At 34.3% G+C, this 26,867-nt stretch overlaps 3 protein-coding genes across 3 annotated transcripts; 2 read left to right on the top strand and 1 right to left on the bottom strand.

The window, feature by feature from the left end:
- Positions 1 to 6,264: 6,264 nt before the first annotated feature.
- LOC132057466 (CAAX prenyl protease 2) lies at positions 6,265 to 16,984 on the bottom strand. The gene is made up of 8 exons (XM_059450083.1): positions 16,625 to 16,984; positions 15,305 to 15,361; positions 14,950 to 15,159; positions 13,372 to 13,483; positions 12,230 to 12,298; positions 8,711 to 8,773; positions 7,618 to 7,695; positions 6,265 to 6,629 (listed from the first exon to the last, which is right to left on the bottom strand). Exons 1-8 carry the CDS (start codon positions 16,841 to 16,843, stop codon positions 6,496 to 6,498), a joined length of 942 nt encoding a protein of 313 aa, XP_059306066.1. The 5' UTR covers positions 16,844 to 16,984; the 3' UTR covers positions 6,265 to 6,495.
- A 1,274-nt stretch (positions 16,985 to 18,258) lies between these two features.
- LOC132057468 (sm-like protein LSM7) lies at positions 18,259 to 26,649 on the top strand. Its single transcript, XM_059450084.1, has 6 exons — positions 18,259 to 18,307; positions 21,841 to 21,904; positions 22,716 to 22,797; positions 23,848 to 23,919; positions 25,655 to 25,707; positions 26,338 to 26,649. The coding sequence occupies exons 2-6, from the start codon at positions 21,902 to 21,904 to the stop codon at positions 26,422 to 26,424; spliced, it is 297 nt and encodes a 98-aa protein (XP_059306067.1). The 5' UTR covers positions 18,259 to 18,307; positions 21,841 to 21,901; the 3' UTR covers positions 26,425 to 26,649.
- Positions 18,647 to 19,784, top strand: LOC132058040 (uncharacterized). Its single transcript, XM_059450609.1, has 2 exons — positions 18,647 to 19,479; positions 19,727 to 19,784. Exons 1-2 carry the CDS (start codon positions 18,647 to 18,649, stop codon positions 19,782 to 19,784), a joined length of 891 nt encoding a protein of 296 aa, XP_059306592.1.
- Positions 26,650 to 26,867: the final 218 nt, after the last annotated feature.

Here is a 26,867-nt window from a genome sequence, read left to right as displayed (position 1 = left end):
ACTTATCTCCAAATTTACTTGGATTGACTGTGGAATCAAATTAGTATCAAACCAGAAAGACTAAAACGAAATTGAGTGTAAGTTTTAGGGATAATTTCAGAAACATCACCTTAGATTTTGGCTTGTGGTTTCAAATATTATGTTAACCTCCCTTGTTTGATGATTAATATAACAAAACTATTCGAAAACCTAGAATGGAGAAGTATAGGACCTGTGTTAGAATCAGTTTCTATCGTGAGTGGAATTAGGATTTTCTATCTGACATTAGTTACGGGCAAAAAGGAGTTCATTCAAATTTTCTTTTCTGGAAAATTACATTATATATATATAAGGTTAAAATATTTTTTAATACAGTTCTAATTTGTCGATTCCTTCGATTTAGTGCCTCATAGTAGAAAATCTAATAGATTGATTTAAACGAAGCAATTTATAAGGAAAAATTATACTTAGCCAATTAATTAGTAAATTGATTATAACAGATTTTGGCCTGTAGAACTTCGAAAACACCTATTTACTCTTCTACCACTGATAATTCATAAACGAACATATTCTTTATATGTACATAACCTCCTCGAGCAAGTTTGATTATTTCTTGTAATTATTTATATTACTATATAGGGCGGACTGTTGGCCAGTTAACAACTCTCATGTTCAGAAAATGAAAGTTGCAGAAATGAGGATGTTGAGGTAGATTTGTGGGCATAGTAGGAGAGATAAGATTAGTAATGAAGATATTCGGGATGTGGGAGTGGCCTCCGTGGTGGCCCAGATGAGGAAAGTGAGATTGAGATGGTTCGGATCACGTGAAGAGATTTGCAGATGCCCAGTGAGGATGTGTGAGAAGTTGGCAATGGTGGGTTTGTGGAGAGATAGAGGTAGGTCGAAGACGTATTTGGAAAGGTGATTAAACAGGACATGACACATCTTCAGCTTACCGGTGACACGATCTTAGATAAGAGGATATGGGGGTCGCAAATTAGGATAGAAAGTTAAGAGGTAGTTAAGGATTATCCTGATTTCCTGCGGGCTAAGCTTGGTGGTAGTTTAGCTGTAGCTGTTTCTCCTTTCATACTAGCAGTATTAGCACTATTCTCATAGTTTCTTGTCCTTCGGTTGTTGTTACTACCTGTTGCTTCTTGTGCTCCAGTTATTACATTATTTTGATATTGTTATTGTTCCTTTTTTCTGAATGCCATGTAGTGTTTCTCCCAATATTTTTTCATGTCTTCTTTGCTTCAGTATTTTTTTTTTTCAAACTATTTTGATATGCGCCACTTGAGCCGAGGGTCTTTGGGAATGACCACTTTATCTTCATGAGGTACAAGTGAAGTCTGCATACACTCTATTCTTCACGTACCTCACCTATAAGATTACATTAGGTATGCTGCTGTTGTTTTATTTTTCCGTGAAAAAGAATAAAGAAAAGAACCTTGGCAAATCAAAAGAGATTCTGTGAGTTGAAAAAGGATCTAATCAGAGGAAACGTCATACAAAAGATTTATGTGTATATATATATATATGTTATAAAGTCAATGAGAATTTTAGTACCTTCTTATACTATTAGTAAGTAGGACAGAGGCCCCCACCGTATCTCTTTTGGATATGACATGGCGTCTTGTCATTTGCTGATGGTATCCACGTCAAGTTGACCATCCTTCATTAGTATACCTCTATATGACATTGAACTGAAATAAATCAATAATAATACGTACTTGATCTTCTCTTTTGGTCATAGAGTTGAGAAGAATTAAAAATATTTTACGTAACAATAATTAGAGCTAGACCGATAACTTTGGAGTGAGAGGTTGAGCACTTGAGCTAGAGGGGAAAGGTTTCTCTAAATTTCATTTATCGGAAAATTAACTTGTGTATATATAAGGTTAATAATTTTTTTATGTATATCATATAGTAATAACTATTGAATTCTGTTGATGAAAATCTTTCCCTTGCTACTGCCTGTAGTGATCATTGTTGTGATTTTACAATATAGACATAACAACTACAGGGCCAAGGAAGTATTTACGACATTCAGCAGAGAGCGTTTTATTTTCAGAGTGATATTTTTGGGTGCGAATCTAAATTAATCGAGTCTAGAATTGGTGAGTTAGTAGTTCTAGTAGGATGTGGCCTGATTTTCTCACTTTGAGTGTTTAATGTTTTTGAAATTTTGACTGTTTTGATGCTCCTTCCATCTGAACTTAAGCGTTGTACTTTCCTTTAATCTATTTAAAAAGAACGTCGATATTTGATAACTCTCTAATTCTAACATTCAGGCTTGTCTAAGACCATAAGATATATAATATATAACACACATCATTAACTTAAGATCACAATAATCAAAATTAACTTTCTTATTTTCATAAATTCGGTGCTTAGTCAAACTAAAACAGTTAAATTGAAACGGAAGGAGTGTTTTGTATTAGTTCGGACTCATCAAGATTGTCACCTTAATTAATAGGTGAAAGTCTTGATACACAAAATCTCCAAAAATCATGCCTATGCCTTCAAAAATGGAATGCTGCTGCCTGCTTATTGTAGCAAACGTTTTTTAATGCTGATCTATATCCTTATTATACTCGGTACAATAATAAGACTCTGTATTACATACCTACAAAGGAGGCCTGGGCGTAACTGGTAAAGTTGTTGCCATGTGATCAGGAGGTTACGAGTTCGAGCCGTAGAAACAGCCTCTTGCACAAATGCAAGGTAAGACTGCGTACAATAGACCCTTGTGGTCCGACTCTTCCTCGAACCCCACACAGCGCGAAAATTTAGTGCACCTGGCTGCCCTTGTATTACATACCTATAATGAATTAATTATGTCATTAAGTACAATCAAACAAGATCGAACTCCGCATTTCTACGATTTTCCCTCTTTTATATTTTTCCTTTTCATTTAACAACACCATTTCCCCGTACAAATAATTACAATACGAAACCAAAGGAAATGATTTTTTTTTTTTTTTTTTTTTTGAAGTACCCAATATACATATCTTTGACCTTTTATCTGCCCTAGTCAATTTTCTTCATTTCTTATCCAAGAGATTTCAAAATTATGTTGATCTTTTTCATCATCACTCATCATCTTCTGAATATATTTAGGGTTTGCAGGTCACTTCATTGAAATATATCACAAGTAGTAACAATTATTTTAAACACAAGTCAAACTAGGAAGCTAATAAATACGGAAGTATAGGCTATGATGACTGTAAAAATGTCCTTATTGTATAAGAGGACCAATAGATGCAGACACACACATTGGCCAAATCTTCAATAATTAATTAAATATCCATTCCCATCATTCCTCCGGAGGGAGAAATGAATTTTTAATCCTTTATAAATTCTTTTTAGTTATATAACTTTTTTATTAGAGATTTTTATTTTTTTCACCTAATTAAAGATATGAAAAAAATACATAAGAGATCTAAAAAAAAATATTTTCTTTTATTCAAATTGTAAGAGACTTAGTTCCCGTTTGGCCATAAATACCAAAAACTTTTTTACTTTTTTTGGAATTTTTGAAGTTGTGTTTGGCCATAGTTTTTGAAATTATAGTTTTTGGTGAAATGTAACGTAAAAAAGTGAAAAAAAAGTTGAATTTTTTTGAAAAATAAGTTTTTTGTTTTTTGTTTTTAGTATTTCGGAATACAACTCCGGAAAAAAGTGAATAATTTTTATGGCCAAATGCTAAAAGTAAAAAAAGTGAAAAAAAATTTCGAAAAAAATTGAATAATTTTTATGGTCAAAAGCCTACTAAGAGATCTTATTTCCTCTGAAAATGATGTCAATTTCAATTTTAAAATATTTGGATTTTCTAAAAATAATAATAAAAAAAAAGTTAACAGTAGTTGTGAAGACTTAGGTCATCTTTTGGTTGAGAAGATCTTGGTCATCAGAAACTATATCTAAAAGGCATCATTTCTTTCTTCTAAAAACATCTTTTCAAACAATCAAGAAAATGAAATAATAATATGTAATAGTATACATTTATAACCAAGAGTCTTACACGCATACACATATAATAATTAACTAGTAATAATTAATGAGGTGAAAATATTTTCTTCTCTTCTTTCAATTTATGAGTACTCATCATTGATTATTTTGTTGAATGGATTTTCATTGGTATGGGACGATCTTGTTTTAAAAAAAAAAGTCAAGCTTGAAATTAAGTACGTACTTCTCCATCACCTCAACATGTCGTCCTTCTTCTCCTCTTCCAAAGTTTAACGTAAAAGTTTCCCGCACTTGATGTTTACATTAAATCATATTAAGTAAAAAATTGAGATAAAATTATGAATACTTAACAATAATATAATGCATGTAAAGAAATGTGTCATATATGCACCCATAGGAGGATCCATGAGTTTAAGTTTATGGTCTTGAGACCATAATTAGGGGTGTTCATGGTCCGATTTAATTCGATTTTTTGTTAAAACCAAACTAAACCAATTAAGTCGGCTTTTTTGAATATTCAAACCAAACAAAACCATTATAGTATAAATTGTATCAGTTTTGATTTTGTCGGTTTTATCGGTTTAGTTCGATTTTTGCGGTTTTTTCGGATTTTAAGAATGTATTAATAGAAAGAATTTTTGAATTAAATGGTAACTAACTACGGCTTTGACCGTGATCCATTCAAATCTAAGAATTTTCTTAATTAATTCATTAACTTTATTTAGGTATAGGCCTATGGTTATGGGTATAGGAATTACAGAAACATAATATCTACTTTTCATGATTCTAATTACCTCTCTACATGTAGCCTTTTGATATTACGCAGCCCTTTAAAATTTTTGTTATCTAGACTCATCGTGTTTATGAAGCATTGAGAAGAAAGCACAGAAGTTGAAACGGAAAATGATAAACAGAAAGACAAAGTCATCTACCAAATCATTTTAAATTCCAATTACCATTTTCTTCCCTTTAATTTGTTACGGATAAAATGCTAGCTTATAAGTAGTAATTCAGATGGCATGTAAAAGAGGGAACCGTAAAACTGGATAAGGGGAAATTTTTTATTTTACCTTTAGCAAATTTCTTTTTATTTTACCTTAAACTTAAATGGGCTACACTTTTCTTTCTAATTATCTAAATTTGTATTGGACTTGGAATGAGCCAAAATTTTGAAGAATATATATATATATATATATATATATATATATATATATATATATATCGGTTCGATTTTGGTTCGGATTTTTTTGATTTAACACCAAACCAAACCAAACCAAACCAAATATTATCGATTTTTTAAAATTTAAAACCAAATCAAGTCAAACCAAATCGGTTTTCGATTTATTAAGTCAGTTTGACTCGATTTACCGGTTCGGATCGATTTTTCGGTCTCATTTGAACACCCCTAACCATAACTCTGTTTGCTTATTAATTCTTGATAGATTATTTATCACATTAAGTGATTTTTTTAATATAAATACCAAGCTTATGCTAGAACTATTAGGTTGTGTCGAATCTGAGCTTTTACTGTGGACCCACCCCTAAATTCGTTGATACATTTAAGTTTTAAAACAAATCTTTTAATATAGAAGGTGTTTGGATTGACTTTTTAAAAGTAGCTTATAAGCTAAAAACTAAAAGCCATAAGTTGATAATACTCAACTTTTAGCTTTTGACTTATTTTTGTACTTTTCTTGCCTATTAGTAAGTTCTTTTAAGCACTTTTTTATTTTTGCCAAACACTACAAAAATTAAAAAAAAGTTTAAAAGCCAATAAACACTTAAAATAAGCAAATCCAAACATCCTCATAATCATTGTTCTTTTTTGCTTGTTCCATTCCTGCTCTTTCTTGTCCCACTTCTTTTTGATTTTGATAATCATTCAAAGCATAAGATGGTTGACATTTTTAAAGCTTTCGCTCCTTTTCATCTTTAACCAAAACAAAAATTACTCGCACAAATTTATCTCAACATACTTTCCATCTACATATTCTCTAGTAATTACACAAAAATTCGGATTGTAGTCAATTCATACTTTTTTCCCTTTTGATATGAGTTTACCTTTTTTTATTTTTGATAAAGGGTAGTGTCTCATGTGTGTACCTCGACTATTCCACCGGATACATACTACCTCCCACCCACCAACACAGGTCTCGCGTAACGTTGCCCTTCTTTTAGCTAAATAAAAAAAGAACTGTATTTCAAGCAAATGTCTCAAACATAAATTCATGATAAGCTTCCCTTCAGATTTTCGGAAGACTGGACAATGCTTGCCAAATAAAGCTAAAAAGAAAAAAAGAAAAATCAAACATAAATACAATCCAAAAGGAAAATAAATTACCATATTATTCATGTTACATTAATTTAGGAGTTCTTTTTTAACCCTTGACAAACTTTCTGGGAGTTGAGAAAATTTTCACTTTATCAAAGGAAGTATGTTACAGACTTTTAGAGCAGACTTCGGAATGACCTCCCTCTCACAATTAAGAAAGTGGTTAACTATCTTGAAAAAATTCATATCGTCCATCCGAATTGTCTCAATTAGCTCCAAGTACAATATCTATGCCAGCACATGCAATTATCCGTTGTGGCATTGTACAAATGAGGACTGGTGAGTGGAAAAAGAAGCCAGATGAAACCTAGCAATCCAGCCACAGATGCCACTGTTACCATCCCTAAGAATCGTAAAATAGGAAACAATTGTCATTAGCATGTTTAGGAAGAACATTACCATATGCCGAAGTTTCTATATCTAGCAACAACTATGTAAAACAGGTTATCTAATCGAGGTATAATGGTGTTCGGGTCAATTTGCACGCATCTCAACTACTCCACCAGGTACCTGCTACCTCCCATCAGCACAAGTATCGGATAACTTTGCCTAACAAAGGCTTAAGCATATGGGAAAAAATCACCTAGCGTTCTTTTATCTAGGTTGGGAATTAAACCCTGATATCCTATGATTTTCACTCACTTCATTACTGCTAGACCACACCCTTGGATGCACGACTGATATGTAACTTCACATGCCTGTTTCGGTGATAAAGATGCTAGACCTAGAAGGACAATGGTCAGAAGCTCTTCCAACCGGGGGCGCAAGAGGCTGTTTCCACCTAAAATTATACTATATATATAGGTCAAATATTGCTTGCAAGTAAATACTAAGTCTTGAACATCCCTAAAGAAATTCCTGGGTATGCCACTCCTCTACCTACCTAAGGAATTTTAGGAATGAAGAGGCATCTATGCATGAATTCATGCATTTTAAGTTCTTGTAGAAAATTATTATCTTCCCTTAGGTCACAACCTATTATACTTTCTCGAAGCCTGCAAAACTCTTCTTCTTAAGAAAGACAAAACTACTATATTTGTATGATCATGCGATATGCCTAATCATACAATCTCCTCTATTATGCGTGAAATCCTAATTGACAAGTTATACAATAACCATGCCAACACACTCTAACGAAGTAAAGGAATCGGAACTTAGTGGAACCCCAAAAACTGGTGGCCATGTATATCGACGTCATTAACTTGACATACTATACAGTCCACAATGAGGCATACATTATATTTACACTTGCATCATGAATTAGTACCTTCTCCCCTTTTCCAATCGAAGATAAGACGGTTGGAATTCAGTTAGTGGGAAGAACAACATACCTGTCCTCTGTGAGATTATTATAGGTAAGCCCAAATAGTTGCAAAAAATATGAGCAACTAGTGGAGCGGTAAGATGTCCTGCAGTTAACATACGTATAGTCAATAGCGCATTAAGCAAAAGCATTGAATGTTTAGAACATTATATAAAAGATAGCCCAATAAAAGACACGAGGAAAATCATTAGCAAGGGCTGTAACTGAGGCAAATTAGAGGATTCACCTCACATGCTAACTTACTACTCAAATACTTTCAAACTTGGTACATCGGAAATAAAATTAAGACATGCATCATGATATGGAAATTTTACATTCAATTGGAAACAAACCGGAAAATTTGTGAAACTAGAGTCTAAAGACTTTAATGAAACAATTCTTCAAACATTAGCAGCTCCTTACTGGAAGGAAGATGTGCATTTTTTTTTCATTTAGCAAATTATTTTTTAATAAACGTGGTGGTCGGGCTAGCTTGCGCGCACCTCAACTAATTCCATGGAATACTTGCCACCTCCCACGAGCAACAGGTACTAGGTAACTCTCTCCACCAAAGATAGGACAGATGGGAAGAAATCACCTAATGTTTTTATTTCTGTTGGGATTTGAACTTGAGACCTCATGATTCTTAACCCACTTCATTGACTACTAGGCCACACTCTTAGGTGCTTCATTTAACAAATTTTAAACCCTAAAATTTAGATTTAGCACATAAACCTTCATTTATCGTCCATCAACTAACAAAGAGATTGGAGGAGGGGGCCACTGCACACTCTAGCCCCCCCCCCCCTACTGGATTCACTCCAGTAGCAGAGCATGGAGCCTACAGAGAAGAGCTTTATTGCTTTTCTCTTAATTCATAGGCAGGGTCGAGAAAATTCTAGAATGAAAAATAATAGGATGTTAAAAAGCATTCCGAAAAGCTACCCTTTCAAGCCAAAGATATGTTAAGCTAGATCTCATTCTTAAAAGTCCGAAAAGAAAAAAAAAACAGCTGTCACCACCTCAAACCCCTACAATAAAAAAGGAGATGAGAAAAATAATGAATAAAAGATGAAAGGAGATTCTCCATATGACTAAAGCACAGTGTAAGCATTGCTAACCTGTCCGAACAAAGAGAAATGAAGCGTATGATCCAAAGATGACCGTGTAGCCGACTTGGAAGCCTGAAAACATAAAAGCCATGTCTGAATGCAAACTAAATATCACTTTGTACTATGTGGTGAAAATGCAAAACTGCTTACTCCATCCAAATATACCGAGAAAGACAGATGTGGTGAACAGACGAGCGCTATTATTATTATTACTATTATTATTTTTGAAGTTAGGTTTGTTGATGTATGCCAGCTAATGGGTGGAAAATATTATATCCAAAAAGTAGTATGAACATCACACAGAGTGTAATGAACAGATAATTCCAGCATGAATTCGGACTCCTAACACACTTGCAACTGCCATGTTGCACCAAGTATATTTAAAGGGATGATGTTCCAGGTAGAAAAGAAGGGATTAATCATGCCTCTCCTCAGAAAGCCCAAAAAAGATCTTGGCATGCACCAAGTGATACCCAAAATGTTAAACACCAGAATTCAGAGTTGAGAAAACTTTGCAATGAAGAAAGAGGTGGTGAATGTTTTACCTCTTCTTCCTTCCAAAACATCTATTATAGAGGTGGACACCTCTCTTCTGCAGGTTGTCCACACTCAAGCATTTGCCATTAGCCGCAAAAAGCAACTGAATTTATTAAGAGCCTCTGCTCTTCCATATTCCAAGGCCAATCAGTGAGAGAAAAAGAAGAGCAAATGAGGGAGAGAAGTAGCAATTTGTCCCAGAGACTCTCATTTGGAATTAAATTCCGTCTAATTAAAGAGATCTGGTGAGCACAAAAAGGTGGGATGTGGTTAAGGAGTTGGAGCATCTGTGTGTAACCTTAAATTTCTCAGTCACTAAGATTTCTCTAAATGGAATGCACCAATCTTGTTTTTGCCTAAAATCCAAGATAGTCATCCTTAATGTTGATTCTGGATTTGCTAGTGGGTTCTTAAAGAATAAACACTGTAGGATTAGTGGGCCATTAAGAATTTTCATGACTTCAGCATACCCTTTGGGGGATGACCTACTGTAGGTGAAGGAATGTTGGTGTTGGCATAAAGCCATGTGTGAAGTTTTGATGATTGACAAAGTGAATGTACGAGGCAAAGAAACCAGGTCCATAGACATGTTCCATTGCAACAAAGCAGCAGAATGCAGCCACATGGACACAAACCCAGATTGCAAGATGTGTCTGTAAATGCACAGACAGGTAAGCAATGAAAAAATTAGAGGAACAGAGATAATGAAGAAGGAATTAGGCTGAGAGACAGGTGAAGTGACTCAGACTCAGAAGACATGTTCAGAAGGAAGAAGTTGTTTAGATAAAGGGTTTGCAGACTAAGCATGTGAATCAGGTTAACATAAGAACCAGGTCTGCAAACATGTTACCATCACAGAGCAAGAACAAATCAGAAGTCAAAGAGTGAGTCAAGGTTGAAGACATGATTTATTCCAGCAATGAATAAATACATGTGAAGAAGACATACACAGAGCTTACAGTTATATGAAACAGGTCTGTCAACATGTTCCAGCCAAGATCTCAGAAGCAGTTCAACGGTAGATGAAGAATGAAAGAGATTGGTGGAAAAGGTACAACAACAAGAATATTTTTTTATATCCGCCAGTACAGAGATTCAGAGGCAGACGAACCAGGTGGATGAAACAGGTTCGTGAACATGTTCTAGGGCAAGTCCTACAACAACTATGATTTTGCAAAATTATGGAAAGAACTTGGCAGTCAAGTATGAAAGATTCCTTGCCATAATTGTAAGGATTAGTAAGCCTTCTACAAGGGAAAAAAGCCGACTCAACAAGGCTACAACACAAACCCTATGTGCGTGTCATTGACCGACTAGGAAAGGGTTTTGTGTTCCACCGACCTGCGGAACATAATGTTATAAATACCCAGGTCTTTCCAAGAAGAAGTTTGCGCACCCACAAAGAGAGAATTCAGAATATTGAGCGTATTTATCCGTCATAGTCAAGAATGCAGGGTTGCGTCCCTATTACACAGAGAAGGATCGATGGAGCTGTTTTACTGAATAATGTTTCCCAGTTCTGAAGTCTAGATTTGTGTATTAGGTTGGTTTATCAAAGTGTATCTTTATCAGCTTATTTAGAAGCATTAAAGTAGATACAAACAATTGTAACTCCAAGTAGGAAGTTTACTACTTGGAGATAGCTTGCTAGTCAGAGTTTGGGTAGCAAGGCTGTTGTAGGGATTAGGTTGCAGAGTGTGTAACTTAATCTGCAGTTGGCTCAGTTGTAGTGAAGTTGTTGGGGAAATCCTACAGGTCTGTAGGTCGTGGTTTTTATCACCTTTTGAGCCGGGTGGTTTCCATGTAAATATCGTGTGTCCTTTACTTACCTGCAGTTTTATTCCGCAAAGATGATAGCATAGAACGGGTACAGTAACGTGTTTCATCCTATAAGCGAGAATTGGATACGCATAGGATAAGCAGTAGGTCGTGCAACCTAACAATTGGTCTTCAATCTCCAAAGCTTATCAGATGTCTGACCTTCCAGTATTTTAAAAAAGAAATCAGAGATAATGATACTTCTTCTCCTTTAATTGAAAAAGGTAACAACTCTCTGATGCCTCCCTAAGTGGTTTAAGTTTTGGAAAAATGAGATGTGGCCAGCTTCTCTCTGGTGACCCGTCTGCTTGAGACTTTGCCCATACATTTCGAGGTGAGTAACATAATCCGACATATTCAAAGCAGAGTGGATATGTTGCTGAATATGCGACTGAGTAGCCTGGTTGGTGACATACCATCAGTAACATTCAGTAGCCCTTTCTTTGACTTCAATTAATCTCTGACCAACAATACAACAACAACTCAGTGAAATCGCACAACGTGGGGTCTAGGGAGGGTAGAGTGTATGCAGACCTTACTCCTACCAAGGTAGGACGGCTGTTTCCGAAAGACCCTCGGCTAGGTGTCTTAGTTTTATGTTGATCAACTATAAAGATGATCCACAGAAAACTAAGAAGAGAGAGACAGAAAGAGTATGAGTGGCAGGGAAGGCCGAAGAAAGAATAATCAAAGGGGGTAGAAGGATTTGGAGACGAGAAGGAGAGCATGACTTGGAATTTCCAGGGAGTTAGAGAGAATGGGGAGCCTTTTCATATATTTCTTCCAAAATTTGGACTATCTTCCTGGTGAACTGAAAGGCTTTATTAACTCAAACTTCGATGTTATTTTCAATATATTCTAATTTTTTAGGAGTGACATGCAATGTATGCATGCAAGTTGAATATCACTTTGCTCCATGTGGTAAAAATGCAAAATTGCTTAATAATCCAAATATATGGAGAAAGGAGGATGTAGAAAACTGATAGGCTTTATCCATGCTCAAGATTTGATGCAATTGTTCCTATTATAATACACTACTTTTCCAGAAGTGTTTCACTCTAATAGAAACTCAAACTTACATCACACGACAAGCTTCCCAATGAAAGCATCGTATAATGGTTCATTCATATTATTCTGATGTATAAACATTTAATGTGAAGACAAAGATCATACCTACAATCGTAAGAGCTTTAAGCCAGCTGCCGCTTCGTTGAGCTTGTTCTAACAAATGATTTAAATGAGCTGCAAGCAGATAACACAATAGTTGCTCCTGATGAGGTAATGAAAAACTATCCATAGTTTCAATTAAAGTAGCACAGATCACCTTAAGCCTAATAGTTCGCCAATATGAAACAAACAATGGATAGCATCTCCTTTTTTATTTTACTATTCAAATACTTATTTCATGTGTGTTTCTTTTTTCTTTTTTTTTGGTTTTTTTGATTAGGGCTTGGCAATGCTTGTAGACTAATCCTTTTGCCAAATATATGTACTTAACTAACATTTTTTTTCTTTGCTGATGTGTATACAAATGTAAAGACCAGTAGCTTTAGGATATATACCTACATAGCAGGTATTTCCGTACCATTTTTGCTTCTATATTACAGTTGCAGTTCATTGACAGAATCTTCTACACCATAAAAGTGTTACCAATGCTGAAGCACAAAGTCATTATGGGCATTTTAGATACTCTGGTGCCAAGATCAATAATATTTAATAAAATACCTATCTTTTAATCATAGCTTGATAACTATTCACATGTACATTGTACTTCCATCGTTAGTTCTGAATACTACATGTGCACTTGCTTCAGTTAGAATTCGCCTGATTAATCGCCTAAATGAATTCTTTGAGTAAGAGACTATTTAATTTCTCTAAATACATGAATTTCACGGTTTTAACTAATGTCTTAGAGTTGCTTTGTTTCATAGAACCAATGTATCTTAGCGATGTTTATTTCATTAAAATATATTCCATTGTCTTGTCAAATAGTGTCTCTGTGTGTGTCTCCATCCAAAAATATGAGACTAGCTTAGCTTGTGTTCGTTCCAATTATTTAAACCATATGTCACGCATGAGTGAACCAGTTGGGCACTATGGAGATCAGAAAACAGGAGAATAGCAACTACAATGCGAGACTTTTGAGTTTATTTCTTAGTAGGAACTATGATTATAAGCATAAAATTGACTAGACATGTGGTATTACCAAGAAAATTCAATATCCTACTTCCCAGAACTCATATACCTTAACTCTTAAATCCTACATATATATGAAAGTTTTATCTGAAAATGAAATCCTTGTAGCTTGTACTTACCTAAACTGAAAAATATAGGACAAAGAAATACCACTGTAGAGGTGCTGAATCCTCCACAAAGAAGCAAAGGTATCATACAAGCTCTAAAAACCAGCTCTTCCGTAAGTGGGGCCTGTTAAAACGAACATTGTCCAAACAAGAACCTTGAGATTTTGATTTTGATTTGACATGAATAAGGAGAAAATGACACCATGCGATTTCTTCTTGAAAGAAAGATAAGGTAAAGTACACATCATGTATCAATAGCTTCAACAAGACATTCACATGCCAGAAGCACTTCTCACAACATGGTGGAGTATTTGGTTGCACCTTAAGAGATGGAGATCTTCTAAAGTACAATTTCACGATCATTTTCTTGCAGGAACTGTATTTATAATAGCTTTTTGAGGACTTTCCGGGAAGACTAATTCATTGCAACTATCCAAAAAGGCCCATGAACTAGTGCTACATATTTAGTTATCGCAATTCCTGCGACTAAATTACAACAGTACTACCTAATACATGCTCTTAAAAGTTAAAGCTAAACTCTCACAATAAAAGTTATTGAAGCGGGAGACTTGGACATATAAGCTATATTTTAGTAAATGCTAAGTCTCATTGCAAATCTATAATGTTTGAAATTGGTTTAACTCTAACAAAGTATCGTCATAACTTATCGTGTAGCGCCACATTTTGATATTATTTTTGTCCTATGGAAAAAAGGCCATCTTCTATTTATTTTGTTTATGTGACACGAGAATCTGCAAGATAATACATTAAAGGAGTTTGACACTGAACACCTTGGACTGCATGCCAAGTCACCCTTTTGAAAGGACTTGAAAAATGTGCATTCAGTAAACACATGCAGTATAGTTTATTTGAAAAGGACGAAGCAAACACGAAGCTCTTCAGGGAGATCCTTAAGTATCTCCAACTCTAACATGATAACCTGTTCAAGCTTTATCTTTTTCAAGAGGCTAGCCAAACCAGATAAGCCAAAATGGAGATGATGAAGTACGTAATATTTGTTGCAAAGAGATTAATAACAAGAAACTTGATCGTTCCTCCAGAAAAAGAAAAAAAAAGAAAAAAGAAAGACTTGATATTCCTAGTTTGATGTTATCATATAATCTAACATACGAAAATGCATCTGCATATATACAGGGAGATGGTGGCATGAAAGCTATTTCAGACGTGAGCTAGTAATAACAGAAGTTTGCAGCAACTTATGTTTTGACTAGTTTAGCTGAATACTGAGATTGCATAGATGCTGATCACTGGGACCGTCCCTAGGAGGTGCCCTCACTTTGGTTAGCTGAGTGAGATTAGGAGTAGCACTAGTTGCTTTTGTCTGTATTGACACATATCTGAGACAGCAAGCTGGGATGTAGCTATGCTGTGGTTCTGTTTTGCCTCACTTAGTGATTAATATAAAATGATTGGTTCCCCAAAAAAAAAAACACAAGTTTGACGGTAATCCTATTATTGATCTCGCAACCATGAAATAGAAGGATTGAAGTAAATCCTGATCCTAATACGAAGATCAGATAGGCAAGTGAAAGTGAACAGACAAAGAAATATTCTAGTAAAGTTACTGACCACAAAATAATTACGCCATGCTTGAATATTGTACGCCATTGAAGAGATCGATTCAATAAATTCATGAACAACATTTTTAATAATGTCAAGCAGGCTGCTTCCATTTTCCCGATCTTCTTGACCCGAGTCTAGCAACAGTAACAGGTTGAGGATCAAGGTGCCAGCGTACATTAATGAAGTCAATGCAAGAGGAAACACGACAGCTTGCCACTGTTTTAAACATAAAATTGCATTTCAGCAATCAGTCACCCTTTCTCAATCTGCGAATCATAAAAGAGCAGAACTTGATAACAACCACATGCAAAGCATTAGTCTCATGCAAAATAATTAATCAAGTGGAGATTATGATACTTACGATATGATCCAATCTGATGCCATAAACACTGGAAACGTGAGATTTTCCCCACTCAATCTGAAAGATTGGAAAATTGTATCAGATCAAGAATATAAGAGGAAGCTGCTGGTAAAAGAAGCTTTGCAGAAAAGTCTTAACACCAAATACAACATTGCTGCAGATGAACTCACTGCTTTTGTCGCGAAGCATAAATTTATGTGTAGAACTCCACTTTAATTTGAGCAAATAGTAGATTCGAATGAATAATTTTAACGATACAATCGGTTCAATGCTAAGAACCTTAAAGGTTGATCCTTTGGATCCTGGATATGGAACTTGTATTAACTTGGATTAAGAAATTTCCTTCCTCACTTGTTTAGCCTTTATAGATATAGAAGTTACACCAAAAAATTCTACTGCAAATGGCCACTCCACTCAATATAATGTTACTATCTCTCACAAAAATTGGCAACTTGGTGCATTTAGAGGAAAATGTTTTCTGCAAAAATGTTTTCCCTTTAAAATTATCTTCTTGATCATATTTAGAAAGTAGCCAAACACACTAAATCTATAAACATAGTCAGCCATTTTGTGGTAAAAAAGAACTATATATTTTATTTTTTTTAATTGAAGACCAGAAAATGCCTTCAATCTAAACAATTGAACTAATTAGAGGGGAAAAGAAGATATTTTTTTTCAATTAAACTTCATTATTTACACAATTGAACAAATTAAAGGGGAAAAAGGACAATTTTTTCAATTAAACTTCAAAATTGAACTAATTAGAGGGAAAAAAGAACTAATTATTCTAAATCAAACTTCAAAATTTAAACAATTGAACTAATTAGAGGGAAAAAAAGAACTGATTTTTTCAATTAAACTTCAAAATTGAACTAATTAGAGGGAAAAAGAACTAATTTTTTCAATTAAACTTCACAATTCAAACAATTGAACTAATTAGAGAGCAAAAAGAACCCAATTTTTTTCAATTAAACTTCAAAATTTAAACAGTTCTTTAATTAAATATCAAAATACTAAGAGGTAAAAAGAACTTTTTAATTAAATTTCAAAACTTAAACAATTTTTTCTTCCAAGTCCTAAGAATACAAGTAAAATTTTAAAAAGTAGAAAATAGTATCAACAAAAAACTAATCTTTTTCAAATTAAAAACCAGAAAAATGCCTTACAATTTAAACAATTAAACTAATTAGAGCCACAAAAAAAAACTAATTTTTTTCATTAAACTTCAAAACTTAAGCAATTGTTTTAATTCAAATCCTAAAAAAAAAACTAGAAAAAACCTAGTTATTATTATTTTTATCAGGGAAAAAAAGAACTTACAGGGAGGATAAGAGAGCAAGCAATGAGTGAAAAAACAGAGGAAATAGCAGCACATATGAACCGTCGGATCATATATGATTGAAACGAATCTGACGGTGGTAAACGGAGAATCAACGTCGGTGCATATAAGATTGCAACATACAAAATTGCCATGAAAGTACACGCAATCAACGCTACCGATTTCGACACGTCATCACCGCCGGTCAATGATGATTCCATATTCGCCAGATTTATTAGCAAATAATAATAGTATACATATGTTATATTATATGGTACATAAATTACAACATAAATCGCTAAAAGTACACTGTAAGTAGAGTTTATTTTGCTTCAATGGAAGACATTGGTACATTTCATTTAATATAGAGCATTCAATAGAGCCCGTTTGGATAAACCCAAAAATAATTACCCATTTAAATTTTAATTTATCTAAAGTTGCTGTATTTTATTTTTTGAATTTATTTTCTTTTTAATTTGTGCCAAAATGAATGATCTCTTTCTTAATTTGAAAATAAATTCACTTTATGAATGATTTATAACCGCACAAATTTTTAAAGCTTATTTTAAACCACAAGTTTCAAAAGCCTTTCCTCTTTTTTAAAACGTCGTATCAATTAAATGCTTTTTAAATAAATTGAAACGGATCCAAAGAGGCTCATACTTTAGTTCTTCTGTGGCGTTAGGATGGGTAGTTTCGTCATTTCACTCAAGATGAGTTTTATTGAATTCCATATTGGATTGAATAGTTTTTTGTATGTGCAATTTGGTGTATGAAGATTTGGAAACTTTAATTAATCCCTATATTAGTAGGCGTTTGGCTATGAAAATCAAATATTTTTCATTTTATTTGGAATTTTAAAGTTGGAGTTAAAGATGAAGTTGTATTTGATTGTAATTTTTACAAAGAATATTTGATTATTTGAATGTAGAGAAACTGAAAAAGGTGAGAAAAAAGTGAAACAGGTTTTTAGGTGTTTTCAAAATTTCAAATACAACTTCAAGATGTGTTTAGAATTTTCATTGCCAAAGGTGATTTTTAAATAAAGTGGAAAAAAATCCAGAAAAAAGTGAAAATTTCCCATGGCCAAACGGATCCTTAGTATATTACTTCCTCTGTTTCAATTTATGTGACACACTTTCTTTTTTAGTTTGTTCCGAACAGAATGTAACCTTTCTAATTTAGAAAAATTTATTTACGATGATTTACGGTTACACAAATATCTAACGTTTGTTTTAGACCACAAAATTAAAAAGTATTCCTTTTTTTTAAAAAAAACTTCATGCTTACTCAAATTCGAATGGTGTCACATAAATTGAGACAGAAAAAGTACTAATTGTATTGTTATGGGCTGGTCTTTAAATTTTGCTCTTTAAATGGGTCGGTCTTTAATTTTAGTTCTTCAAAATCGAACTTATACCTAGCGGGACCTAAGTTATTTAAGAGGGCGGGATGTAACTTGTGGAATATTGTGATGCGAAAACAAAAAAATTGTTTGCATTGAAGAACAAAAATTAAAGACCAGCACAAAATAGGGACAAAAGTGCAAATGACCCCAGAAAGTAAAAATTGGGCCAGAAATGGGTTTAATTAAACCCGACCCAATTGGGTTAATACCTTCCTTTTGTTCGTCGATTTCACGTTAGGTTAAAGACTTTACTCCTCCACTGCAACACTCTCTTCTGGTGAGTTTATCATCCTTTTGATTGTTTAATAATTCATTATTCTTCTTGTTTCTATTTCTATTTTCATAGATGGCAATAATTAAAAGTAGGCTTCTTTTGTTTCTGCTGATTTTTTTTTAAAAATTTATTTTGTTGCAAAAATCTAGCTTTTAGTCCCAAAACTCTAGTATTTGGCCAAGATTTTGGGAGAAAATAAGTACTTTTGGGAGTAATTGAAGTTAGAAAAATACTCCCTCTGTCCCAAAAGATTGTCCTCCTTTCCTTTTTAACCTGTCCTAAAAAGATTGTCACTTTTCTATATTTAGAAACAATTTAACTTTATGAGATGATTTACCGTCAATGTTAGTTAGTGGAATTGATAAGATATGTGGAAAAGTTAGCAAATTTAAGAATTTTGTAGCTGGTGGATTACCTAGGTCACAGAAATACACAGGATTAGCAGCAGTGGCTTATGGCGTGATTAAAAGGACGAATGACATTGTTGAGGAGTTATTGAGACAGATTGAATCAACAGCAAAATCGAGAAATGAGGCTCGTGAACAAATGGACCATAGGAATTATGAAATTGCAATTGAAGTTTCACAGTTAGAGTCGACGATTAGTGGTTTGAGAGACGAGGTTGCAAAGAAAGCTTCTGTTGTTGAGAGTTTAGAGAAATCTGTAGGTGAAAAAGATGAGAAATTATCCGGGTTGGAACAGGAGATGTTTGAGAAGCAGAATGCATTGAACAGTGAAGTGGTTGGATTGAAAAATTTGGTGAGTGAATATGAGGGTAAGTTGAGTAGTTCAGAAACAAAGCTAGAAATGCAAAGATCATTATTTGCTGAGCAGTTGAAATATGTTACAAAAATACACAAACAGATTTATAATGCTGTTAAAGTTGTTGATGCGAGGAAGGCATCTAAGTTGTCGGAATCCTTGTTTCTTGCTCAAGAGATGGACATGGAAGAGAATATAAGGGCAGTTTTAGCAGGATTGGAATCTATATATGACATTAGTGAATTTGTTGTCCAGAAAACAAGGGATTTGCTAGAGGAGAGGAGCCATGAAGTGAAAAGCCTAAATGAGTCAGTTTCTCAGTTAGTAAAAGAAAAAGAACAAATTGGGTCTTTACTGAGAAGTGCTCTTTCAAAGAGAATCTCAGTAGATTTATCATCCAAAACAAATGAATTGTTTCAAAATACTCCCTCTGTCCCAAAAGGTTTGTTTTGGACCACACATTTCAAAAGTCTTCCTTTATTTCTTAAACTTTGTGCCAAGTCAAAAGAGGACAATCTTTTTGAGACGGAGGGAATAGCTTTTTTCCGTGGAAGTACTTTTTAAAAAAACACTTTTGAGAAAATACATGCACTTTTTAGAAGCTTGGCTAAATACTAATTTCCTGAAGAGCTCTTATTTATAGCCTATCTTGATCTTTAGGCTACTTGCAGTAATACCCGGGGGAATTTTGAAGATTGTTCCTCAATCTTCAGTGTAGCCGTTATTGATTTCCTTCCTTAGTTGATCTATCCGTTTTTATTACTTGCTTCTCTTCCTCCCCTATTGTGTCACGATCATCTTGGTTTGCTTTTGTTCAATCGATTTCTTCTTGCAGTCAATATTACTTGTGAGATATTGACTATAATATGTGTTGTCGTTATTAAAACACTTTGGGGTTGTTTGGTAAGGTGAATAAGAATAGCACTGAATAGGGTGTATTAGTAATGCTGGCATTATTTTTATCGACTTTTTGATTTTGTTGTATTAAATGAATAGGAATAGTACTGAATAGGGTGTATTAGGATAGGAATAGTGCTGGTATTGTTAACGCCATGGTTTACTATGTAAAAGAATACCACTGAATAGGGTGTATTAGTAATGGTGGCATTATTTTTATGGACTTTTTGATTTTGTTGTATTAAATGAATAGGAATAGTACTGAATAGGGTGGATTAGGATAGGAATAGTACTGGTATTGTTCAGTCAAAATTTTTTTAAAAAAAATCGCAAGGTAGAGTTTGGATTCGAAAAGCAGAGTTTTGCCTTCAGGCATAAGGTAGAGGTTTGCATTAAGGTATTTTTTTTTTTTAACTCAATTGGAATGTTGCAAAACTCTGCCTTAAGGCTTAACTTTTACCCGAAAAGGCCTAATTTTGCTACGAAACTCTATCTTGTGAAATTTCCTTTTCTTTTTTTAACTGAGCTGGGGTTCGAACCCAAACCTCATGGTATTAGACAAAGGCCAAAAACTAAAGACAGGCAATTTGAAGGATAAAAATTAAAGACCAGTGCCTTTGAAGGCAATCCGCACAAATTAATGTTTTCTCATCTCTCTCTTGACCTCTTAGATGAGCCCAGTAAAAGCATTGTGTTGGGTTTCGGATTAAGAAAAGGAAAATCGTTCTTAAAACAACTGAATATAGGAAAAGAAAGAGTAAAATTCATTTGGAGCGATAGTTATGAAGTTTTAGATTTTATTGGTGAAATTCCATTGTTTAAACTTTCACCTGTAAGAACTGTGTCGAAAAGTGGTTAGTGGATATTATTTTATTTCGACAAAAAGCAAATGTTAAAGACTTAAATGAAACTTATTATCAAAAGAAAAACAGCGGCTAGGGTTTTTTTTTGCCTTCTCCTCTCTTCTCCTTCAAGCTTTTCAGGTACGCTCTCTCTTTCTTCTTCTTCTTCTTCTTTCTTCCTCCTCTGTTTTCGACTTCTGCTTCTTCTTCAGTTCTTCTTTTTTTTCGGCGACTCCTCCTCTGTTTCTGGCGACTTCTGCATTTTTTTTTCCTTCTTCTTTTTCTGTACGCGTCCCTGTTTTTTCTCCTCTGTTTTTTTCTTTTTCTATTTTCTCCTCTTTTTTCTATTGAAGATCTTGAATTTGAATAGACTTTTAGTATTGCTTGAATTTTAGTATTGCTTGTCTTATCACTTATGAATTATTGAGTCATTCAAGTTCTAGACTTTTAGTATCTACTATCTACTTTTAATTTTTGAATTGAAATATTTGCTAATATGTTATTGCTAGTGAGATTTTGATTATTTACATATGCAATTAAATATTTTAATTTTTTGGTATTTATTGGCGCCGCACTTCAAAAAGAAGTGTGTGTTTACGGGAGAAATGGTTTTTAGGGTAAATGGGTTGGGTCCGTATAAGTTTGGCTGGAAAAAATAAATCCGGGTCGGGTTGAGTTATTTTAGTGGGTAAAAAATTATTTGAGGGGAAAATAATTTTGAAGGTCTGGGATGATGCCACGTGGCAGCCGTTACACATAAGGGTATAATTGATCCCATAGTATAACGGTAAGGGTATAATTGGCCCTATAGTATAACGAAGGGTATGGATGAACTATTTCCCAAAGTTCAGGGGTAATTTTGGCCCTTTTCCGTTAAATAATACCAAAGCTAAAGCAAGTACTATTTTATCTAATGCCTCCTACCAAACGACCCCTTAGGAGGCTAACAATTATTAGAAAGCATATCTGTATCTACTCTCTACAAGTTTGCAGGACTGTAGTCATTTTTTTCTACTTCATGTTTTTCTATTGCAGGATATATCCACGTTGTTGTAGCACAATTTTTCCATTAGTTGGATAAAGAATATACAGAAGAATGGTAAGTTCTCACTTACACCATAGTCAGTTTCCTTCTTCCTAAGTTGATTTTCGGAGGAAAAAAGTGAAACATGAAAGGATCAGCATGAAAGTTGGGAACTCTCTGGTTATTACTTATTCTTTTTAAAAAGTTAGTTGGAAACTGTCTAGATTTCGTAAGTTGGGATAAAAATAGAAAAGAAGAATAAGGATTCTTAGTAGGCGATTGTAGATTCCAAATATTTTTCACTTTATTTGGAATTTATGGAGTTGGAGTTGGTTTTTGCAAAGAATCAGCATGAAAGTTGGGAACTCTCTGGTTATTACTTATTCTTTTTAAAAAGTTAGTTGGAAACTGTCTAGATTTCGTAAGTTGGGATAAAAATAGAAAAGAAGAATAAGGATTCTTAGTAGGCGATTGGCCATAGATTCCAAATATTTTTCACTTTATTTGGAATTTATGGAGTTGGAGTTGGTTTTTGCAAAGAATAATTGGAACAATGTTCATGCTTGAATATACTTAAATAGAACTTCAAAAGTGAAATATAACCTGTTTTCCAAATTTGGAATAGAACAGTACTTGGAATGTTCATGGCCAAACGCTGATTTTCAAATGAAGAGAAAAATTATTCCGGAAAAAAGTGAATAATTTTTATGGCCAAATGGGTCCTTTAGGTATTTGTTGACGAGACGGAGGTCAAAGGGTTAACTGTTACCTGTTAGTAAAGGCGCAGTGCCATATTTTTCACAACAGCAAGGAAGAAATGTGATTTTTTTTTTTTTTATTTTAATTGTCATAGTTGCCTCATACACTTTCTTGTTATGCTCTTCAGTCTGGCAGAAAAGAAACAGTTTTAGATTTGGCAAAATTTGTTGACAAGGGTGTGCAGGTCAAGCTTACTGGTGGAAGACAAGGTGTGTCATACAATCTCTTTATTTGAGTAGTTTAGATACATTCGAATATTAGACATTTTGTGGGCTGCATCGAAATTCTTTGCTAAAATATTTATGTTAGGTTAGTTATGCTTATGTTTTGACCCTGTTTCAACAAGTATAAGTAACATTCCAATTTGTTTAGTTATTGATAGCTGGAATAGATGGAAACACAAGTAGCAATATGTTTCTTTGAAGGATAGGGGATGCAGGTCTGGTCATACCAGGTTTAATCATTTAAGACTAGTAGAGTCCCGCTCCCGCATTGATTTGGAGTATGGATTGTTTCTCTATATATGATCTTGGATAATTCTCACCTGATGAGCTAGCTTTGAGGGTTTATAGCTTGTTTGACCAACCTTCCAAGATCTGATTATTTTGAAAAGGGCTTTTTGAAATAGTATTTTTTAGAGATTAGCAATTTGTGTTTGACTAATCAACTTGACAAACACTTTTGCCAATATTAGAGCAGTACTTTGTGCTTGGCCAATGTACCAAAAGTGTTTTGGGAAAAAGCTGTTTTTTTAGCTTCTGCTACTGCTCAAAAGCATTTACCTGTTCTATAAAAGCTTGGGCAAACACCTCATCTTTCTAAAATAAGCACTTTAAGGTCACTTTTTGAAAAAAAAAAAAAAAAAGAAGGTACTTTTGGCTTCACAGACGCTTGGCCAGATAGGCTATTACGTAGGTCTAAGGTCGGGTTTTCTTCACAAAGACATTCATTCTATCAATTAGACCTTGTTTAGTTAAGAATATCTACCTTTGCTGGTTAGGGAATGGTATTTTATTACTGAGCTAGTCTAGTGTTATCATTAGAATGTTCATCCTCTCAATTACACCTTTCCTTGCTTTTTTTTTTTTTTTGGAGACTGAATCACACCTTTCCTTGCTTGAACAACTTATTCTTGTCTATTAGCCAGTTTGAGACTTTTTTTTACCTCTTTGTTATCACGCTCTCTTGCAATAGCTTATGGGGTTATGTTGATGCACATATTACAACTTTTTTCTTGCTGATTAATTATCTCTTCACAGTGGTAGGAACACTTAAAGGCTATGATCAGCTGCTTAATCTTGTCTTGGATGAAGCCGTGGAGCATCTTAGAGGTAACACAATTACTCATAGCAGTTTTTCGGAGTTTTATTGGTAGGTGTTTGGCCATAGAAACCAAATATTTTCCACTTTATTTGGAATTTTTGAAGTTTGGAGTTAAAGATGGAGTTGTGTTTGGTTATACATTTGCAAAGGAGAGAAGACAACATTTTATTTGAAATTATGAAGATGGAGTTGGAAAACAGGTTACTGTTTTTCAAATTTGGAATCCAACTTCAAGTTGAATCTGGAATTTTCATGGCCAACACTGATTTTCAAATAAAGTGAAATTATTCTGGAAAAAATGAATAATCTTTATGGCCAAACAGGTCCTTAAGTTCCGGTTTTATTTAACTTGAAAATTCTATTTGCCAATTACTATTCGTTTTTTCAGTACAACGGAGCAGCAAATTGCTCTAATTAGATGCTAGCTAGCTAGCTACTCAACATTGATAATTCTGTTGGGGCAAAAGACATAAATTGGCCCTTCAACTATACCCCAAATGTCGATATCACACTTAAACTTTACTAGTAACCTATTACACACCTAATATATGAAAAAGTGATATTATTTACCCTCTGAGAGCTGATGTGGCACAATATATATATATATATATAATAAAAAAAAGAGGCGCGTTTTTTATTTTTCCTTTTTTTTTTTAATTGTAAAATTTAATTTTTTGTAACCCCCCACCCCACCCCTCATTTTCTTCCACTTCCACCTCACATTTTTACTTGATTATTTCACTCTATAACAAGCGGGCCCCCTTGTACTTCTTCATCGCCACCCCTCCCACTTTCTCCTGCTCCTCGTTCTTTCACCATTCTTATTAGCTTCAAATTCTTTCTTTTTTTTTTCTATTTTTTTTTTCTCAAACAAGTCGAGCTAGCTAGAAAGAAAGGGGAAAAATGGAGAATGGAGACTTTCTTCTGTTTTTTCTCGTCCCCAGAAAATCAACGAATTACAAAATCAAGTACCCTTTTTTGTTTTGTTGTTGCTTCACCGGAAGTTCTGTTCCGGCACCGGGAACATAAGGAAACTTAGCTTCTTTTTTTTTTTGGAAATGGTGATTATTAGTTTGTCTAGGAAAAAAAAATTAAAAAGAAGCATAAAACTGTGGTGGATATGGTGGTTCCGACGAAAAGGGGTGACGAAGAAGAAGGGTTCTGGAGGTGGGGGTGGCGTGAGGGGGAGGGAATGAAGAAGAAGAAGAAGGGGGTTTGGCGGGAGGTGGGCGGGCGGCCTGTGCTAATGAAGAAGAAGGTGGCGGATTGGAGGATTGGTGGTGGCGGATTGGTGGTTCCGCTGAGATGGGGTGGTGGTGATGAAGAAGATATAATTATTGGAGGATTTTAATGGTTAATTAGGGATTAATTAGTGTAAATATAATTAATAAAAAGAAAAGGAAATGAATATAAAATTAAAATTTAGGAAATTTCCAAGGTGGCGCTGGCGTGGCGCTAATGTGGCGAGAGAGTGGGTTACACTTCCCATTGTGCAACTGGTCATCAGTTTGAAGGGGGTAAATAATATCACTTTTTAATATATTAGGTGTGTAATAGGTCACTAGTAAAGTTTAAGTGTGATATCGACATTTGGGGTATAGTTTAGGGGTCAATCTATGTCTTTTGTCTTCTATTGGTTAAAAAAAAAAAACACTGTTTTATCTGTCATGGGAGGAATGTTGTTAATTTTTTTTGGACTATCGTTTGTTGTACAGTTGATGATTTTAAACTTTTTTGCTATAGATGCCGATGATCCCCTGAAGACTACCGACCAGAAACGAAGTCTTGGCTTAATAGTATGTGTTCACTTATCATATACCTATAGCAGTTTTCTTCTTATTTCAAAAAGTACTGTTATGTATTTCATCGTGTTGGCATCAAAACAATCCCAGGTTCTTCCACAAGTTTTTTGAATATCTGGTTGCAAACTGAATATACGATCTTCAGTTATAAAAAAATGTTTTGAACTTTTTGTAGGCATAAAAAAGCACATTTGATAGTTTCAAGCATATTCCACAGAGGAGTTTTATGTCTGAATACTAGTATTCATTTCAACTGTGAAGTATATATATAGTAGAGTATATATGTCTCTCAAAGAATATATGCCTTCCTAAGAAGTGCCATAACCTTGGTCCAAGAATTTATTACGAGTATGGGGATTTACAAGAATGACCTTGGAAATGAGTGATCTTGAATTTTTGACTCCGTTTGCCCTGTGGGCAGAACTTCAAGTTTGACGCGTTTTGTCCCATGAGCAACACTTTTGACTTTTGACCTGAAGGTTTGCCCATGGTTAAACGGGGTTCAAAAATTCAAGACCACCCATTTTCAAGGTCATCGGGTGTAATTTCCCGTAGGAAATGTGGAAGTTTAACATAAATTTGACAACTTTTTTCTGCTTCTAAAAGCCTTCCTTTCACCTACAGGTCTGTAGGGGTACGGCAGTAATGCTTGTGGCTCCAACTGATGGTACAGATGAGATATCCAATCCTTTTCAGCCAGACGGGGCATAGACGGATCAACCTTGTTATTTTGAATTTAGCTGAACTGTAATTCTGTAAACAGTCTGCACCTTTGCCTTCTGTTTCCCAATGTTTGTGTTTTAATAGAAACTGCTTCTTCTAGTGGGAATTGTCGATGCATTTCCTTCTTGAGGTGAAGTCACTTTAGTTCCCTATTCACCTGTGACAATGTTGGATTTATACCAAACATTAACTTTTGGCTTGGCTATTTCTCAATTTGTGCGTGTCATTCTGGATGGGTCATGCATGCCAATCTTCTCTTATTACTGAACCACACTTTCATCGTTGAACAGGTGCTCTTGACGTAGGATCAAGTTGCTGTGTTAAAAACACAACAAAGATTTTTAAAAAGAAAATTTTCAGAACTAGTTCCATTTCATTCCCTTCACAATAGAAAAAGCAACAGTTTGTGACTGAAGGAAAAAAAGCTTCGG

This window comes from Lycium ferocissimum, chromosome 5, assembly GCF_029784015.1.
Source record: "Lycium ferocissimum isolate CSIRO_LF1 chromosome 5, AGI_CSIRO_Lferr_CH_V1, whole genome shotgun sequence".
Lineage (NCBI taxonomy): Eukaryota > Viridiplantae > Streptophyta > Magnoliopsida > Solanales > Solanaceae > Lycium > Lycium ferocissimum.
Note: the sequence above shows the minus strand (reverse complement) of the source record. Positions and strands in the feature narration are given on the sequence as shown.

Excerpts from the sequence above, each read along its gene's own strand:
- LOC132057466 (XM_059450083.1), bottom strand. The coding sequence starts at position 16,843 with ATGGAATCATCATTGACCGGCGGTGATGACGTGTCGAAATCGGTAGCG. Across the intron at positions 13,484-14,949 it reads CATGGCGTAATTATTTTGTG|GCCCCACTTACGGAAGAGCT; the intron begins GTCAGTAACTTT and ends TCGTTTTAACAG. Across the intron at positions 6,630-7,617 it reads AATAATCTCACAGAGGACAG|GGATGGTAACAGTGGCATCT; the intron begins GTATGTTGTTCT and ends TACGATTCTTAG.
- LOC132058040 (XM_059450609.1), top strand. The coding sequence starts at position 18,647 with ATGTTAGTTAGTGGAATTGATAAGATATGTGGAAAAGTTAGCAAATTT. Across the intron at positions 19,480-19,726 it reads TCATCCAAAACAAATGAATT|GCTACTTGCAGTAATACCCG; the intron begins GTTTCAAAATAC and ends CTTGATCTTTAG.
- LOC132057468 (XM_059450084.1), top strand. Across the intron at positions 22,798-23,847 it reads GCTTACTGGTGGAAGACAAG|TGGTAGGAACACTTAAAGGC; the intron begins GTGTGTCATACA and ends ATCTCTTCACAG. Across the intron at positions 23,920-25,654 it reads AGCCGTGGAGCATCTTAGAG|ATGCCGATGATCCCCTGAAG; the intron begins GTAACACAATTA and ends TTTTTGCTATAG.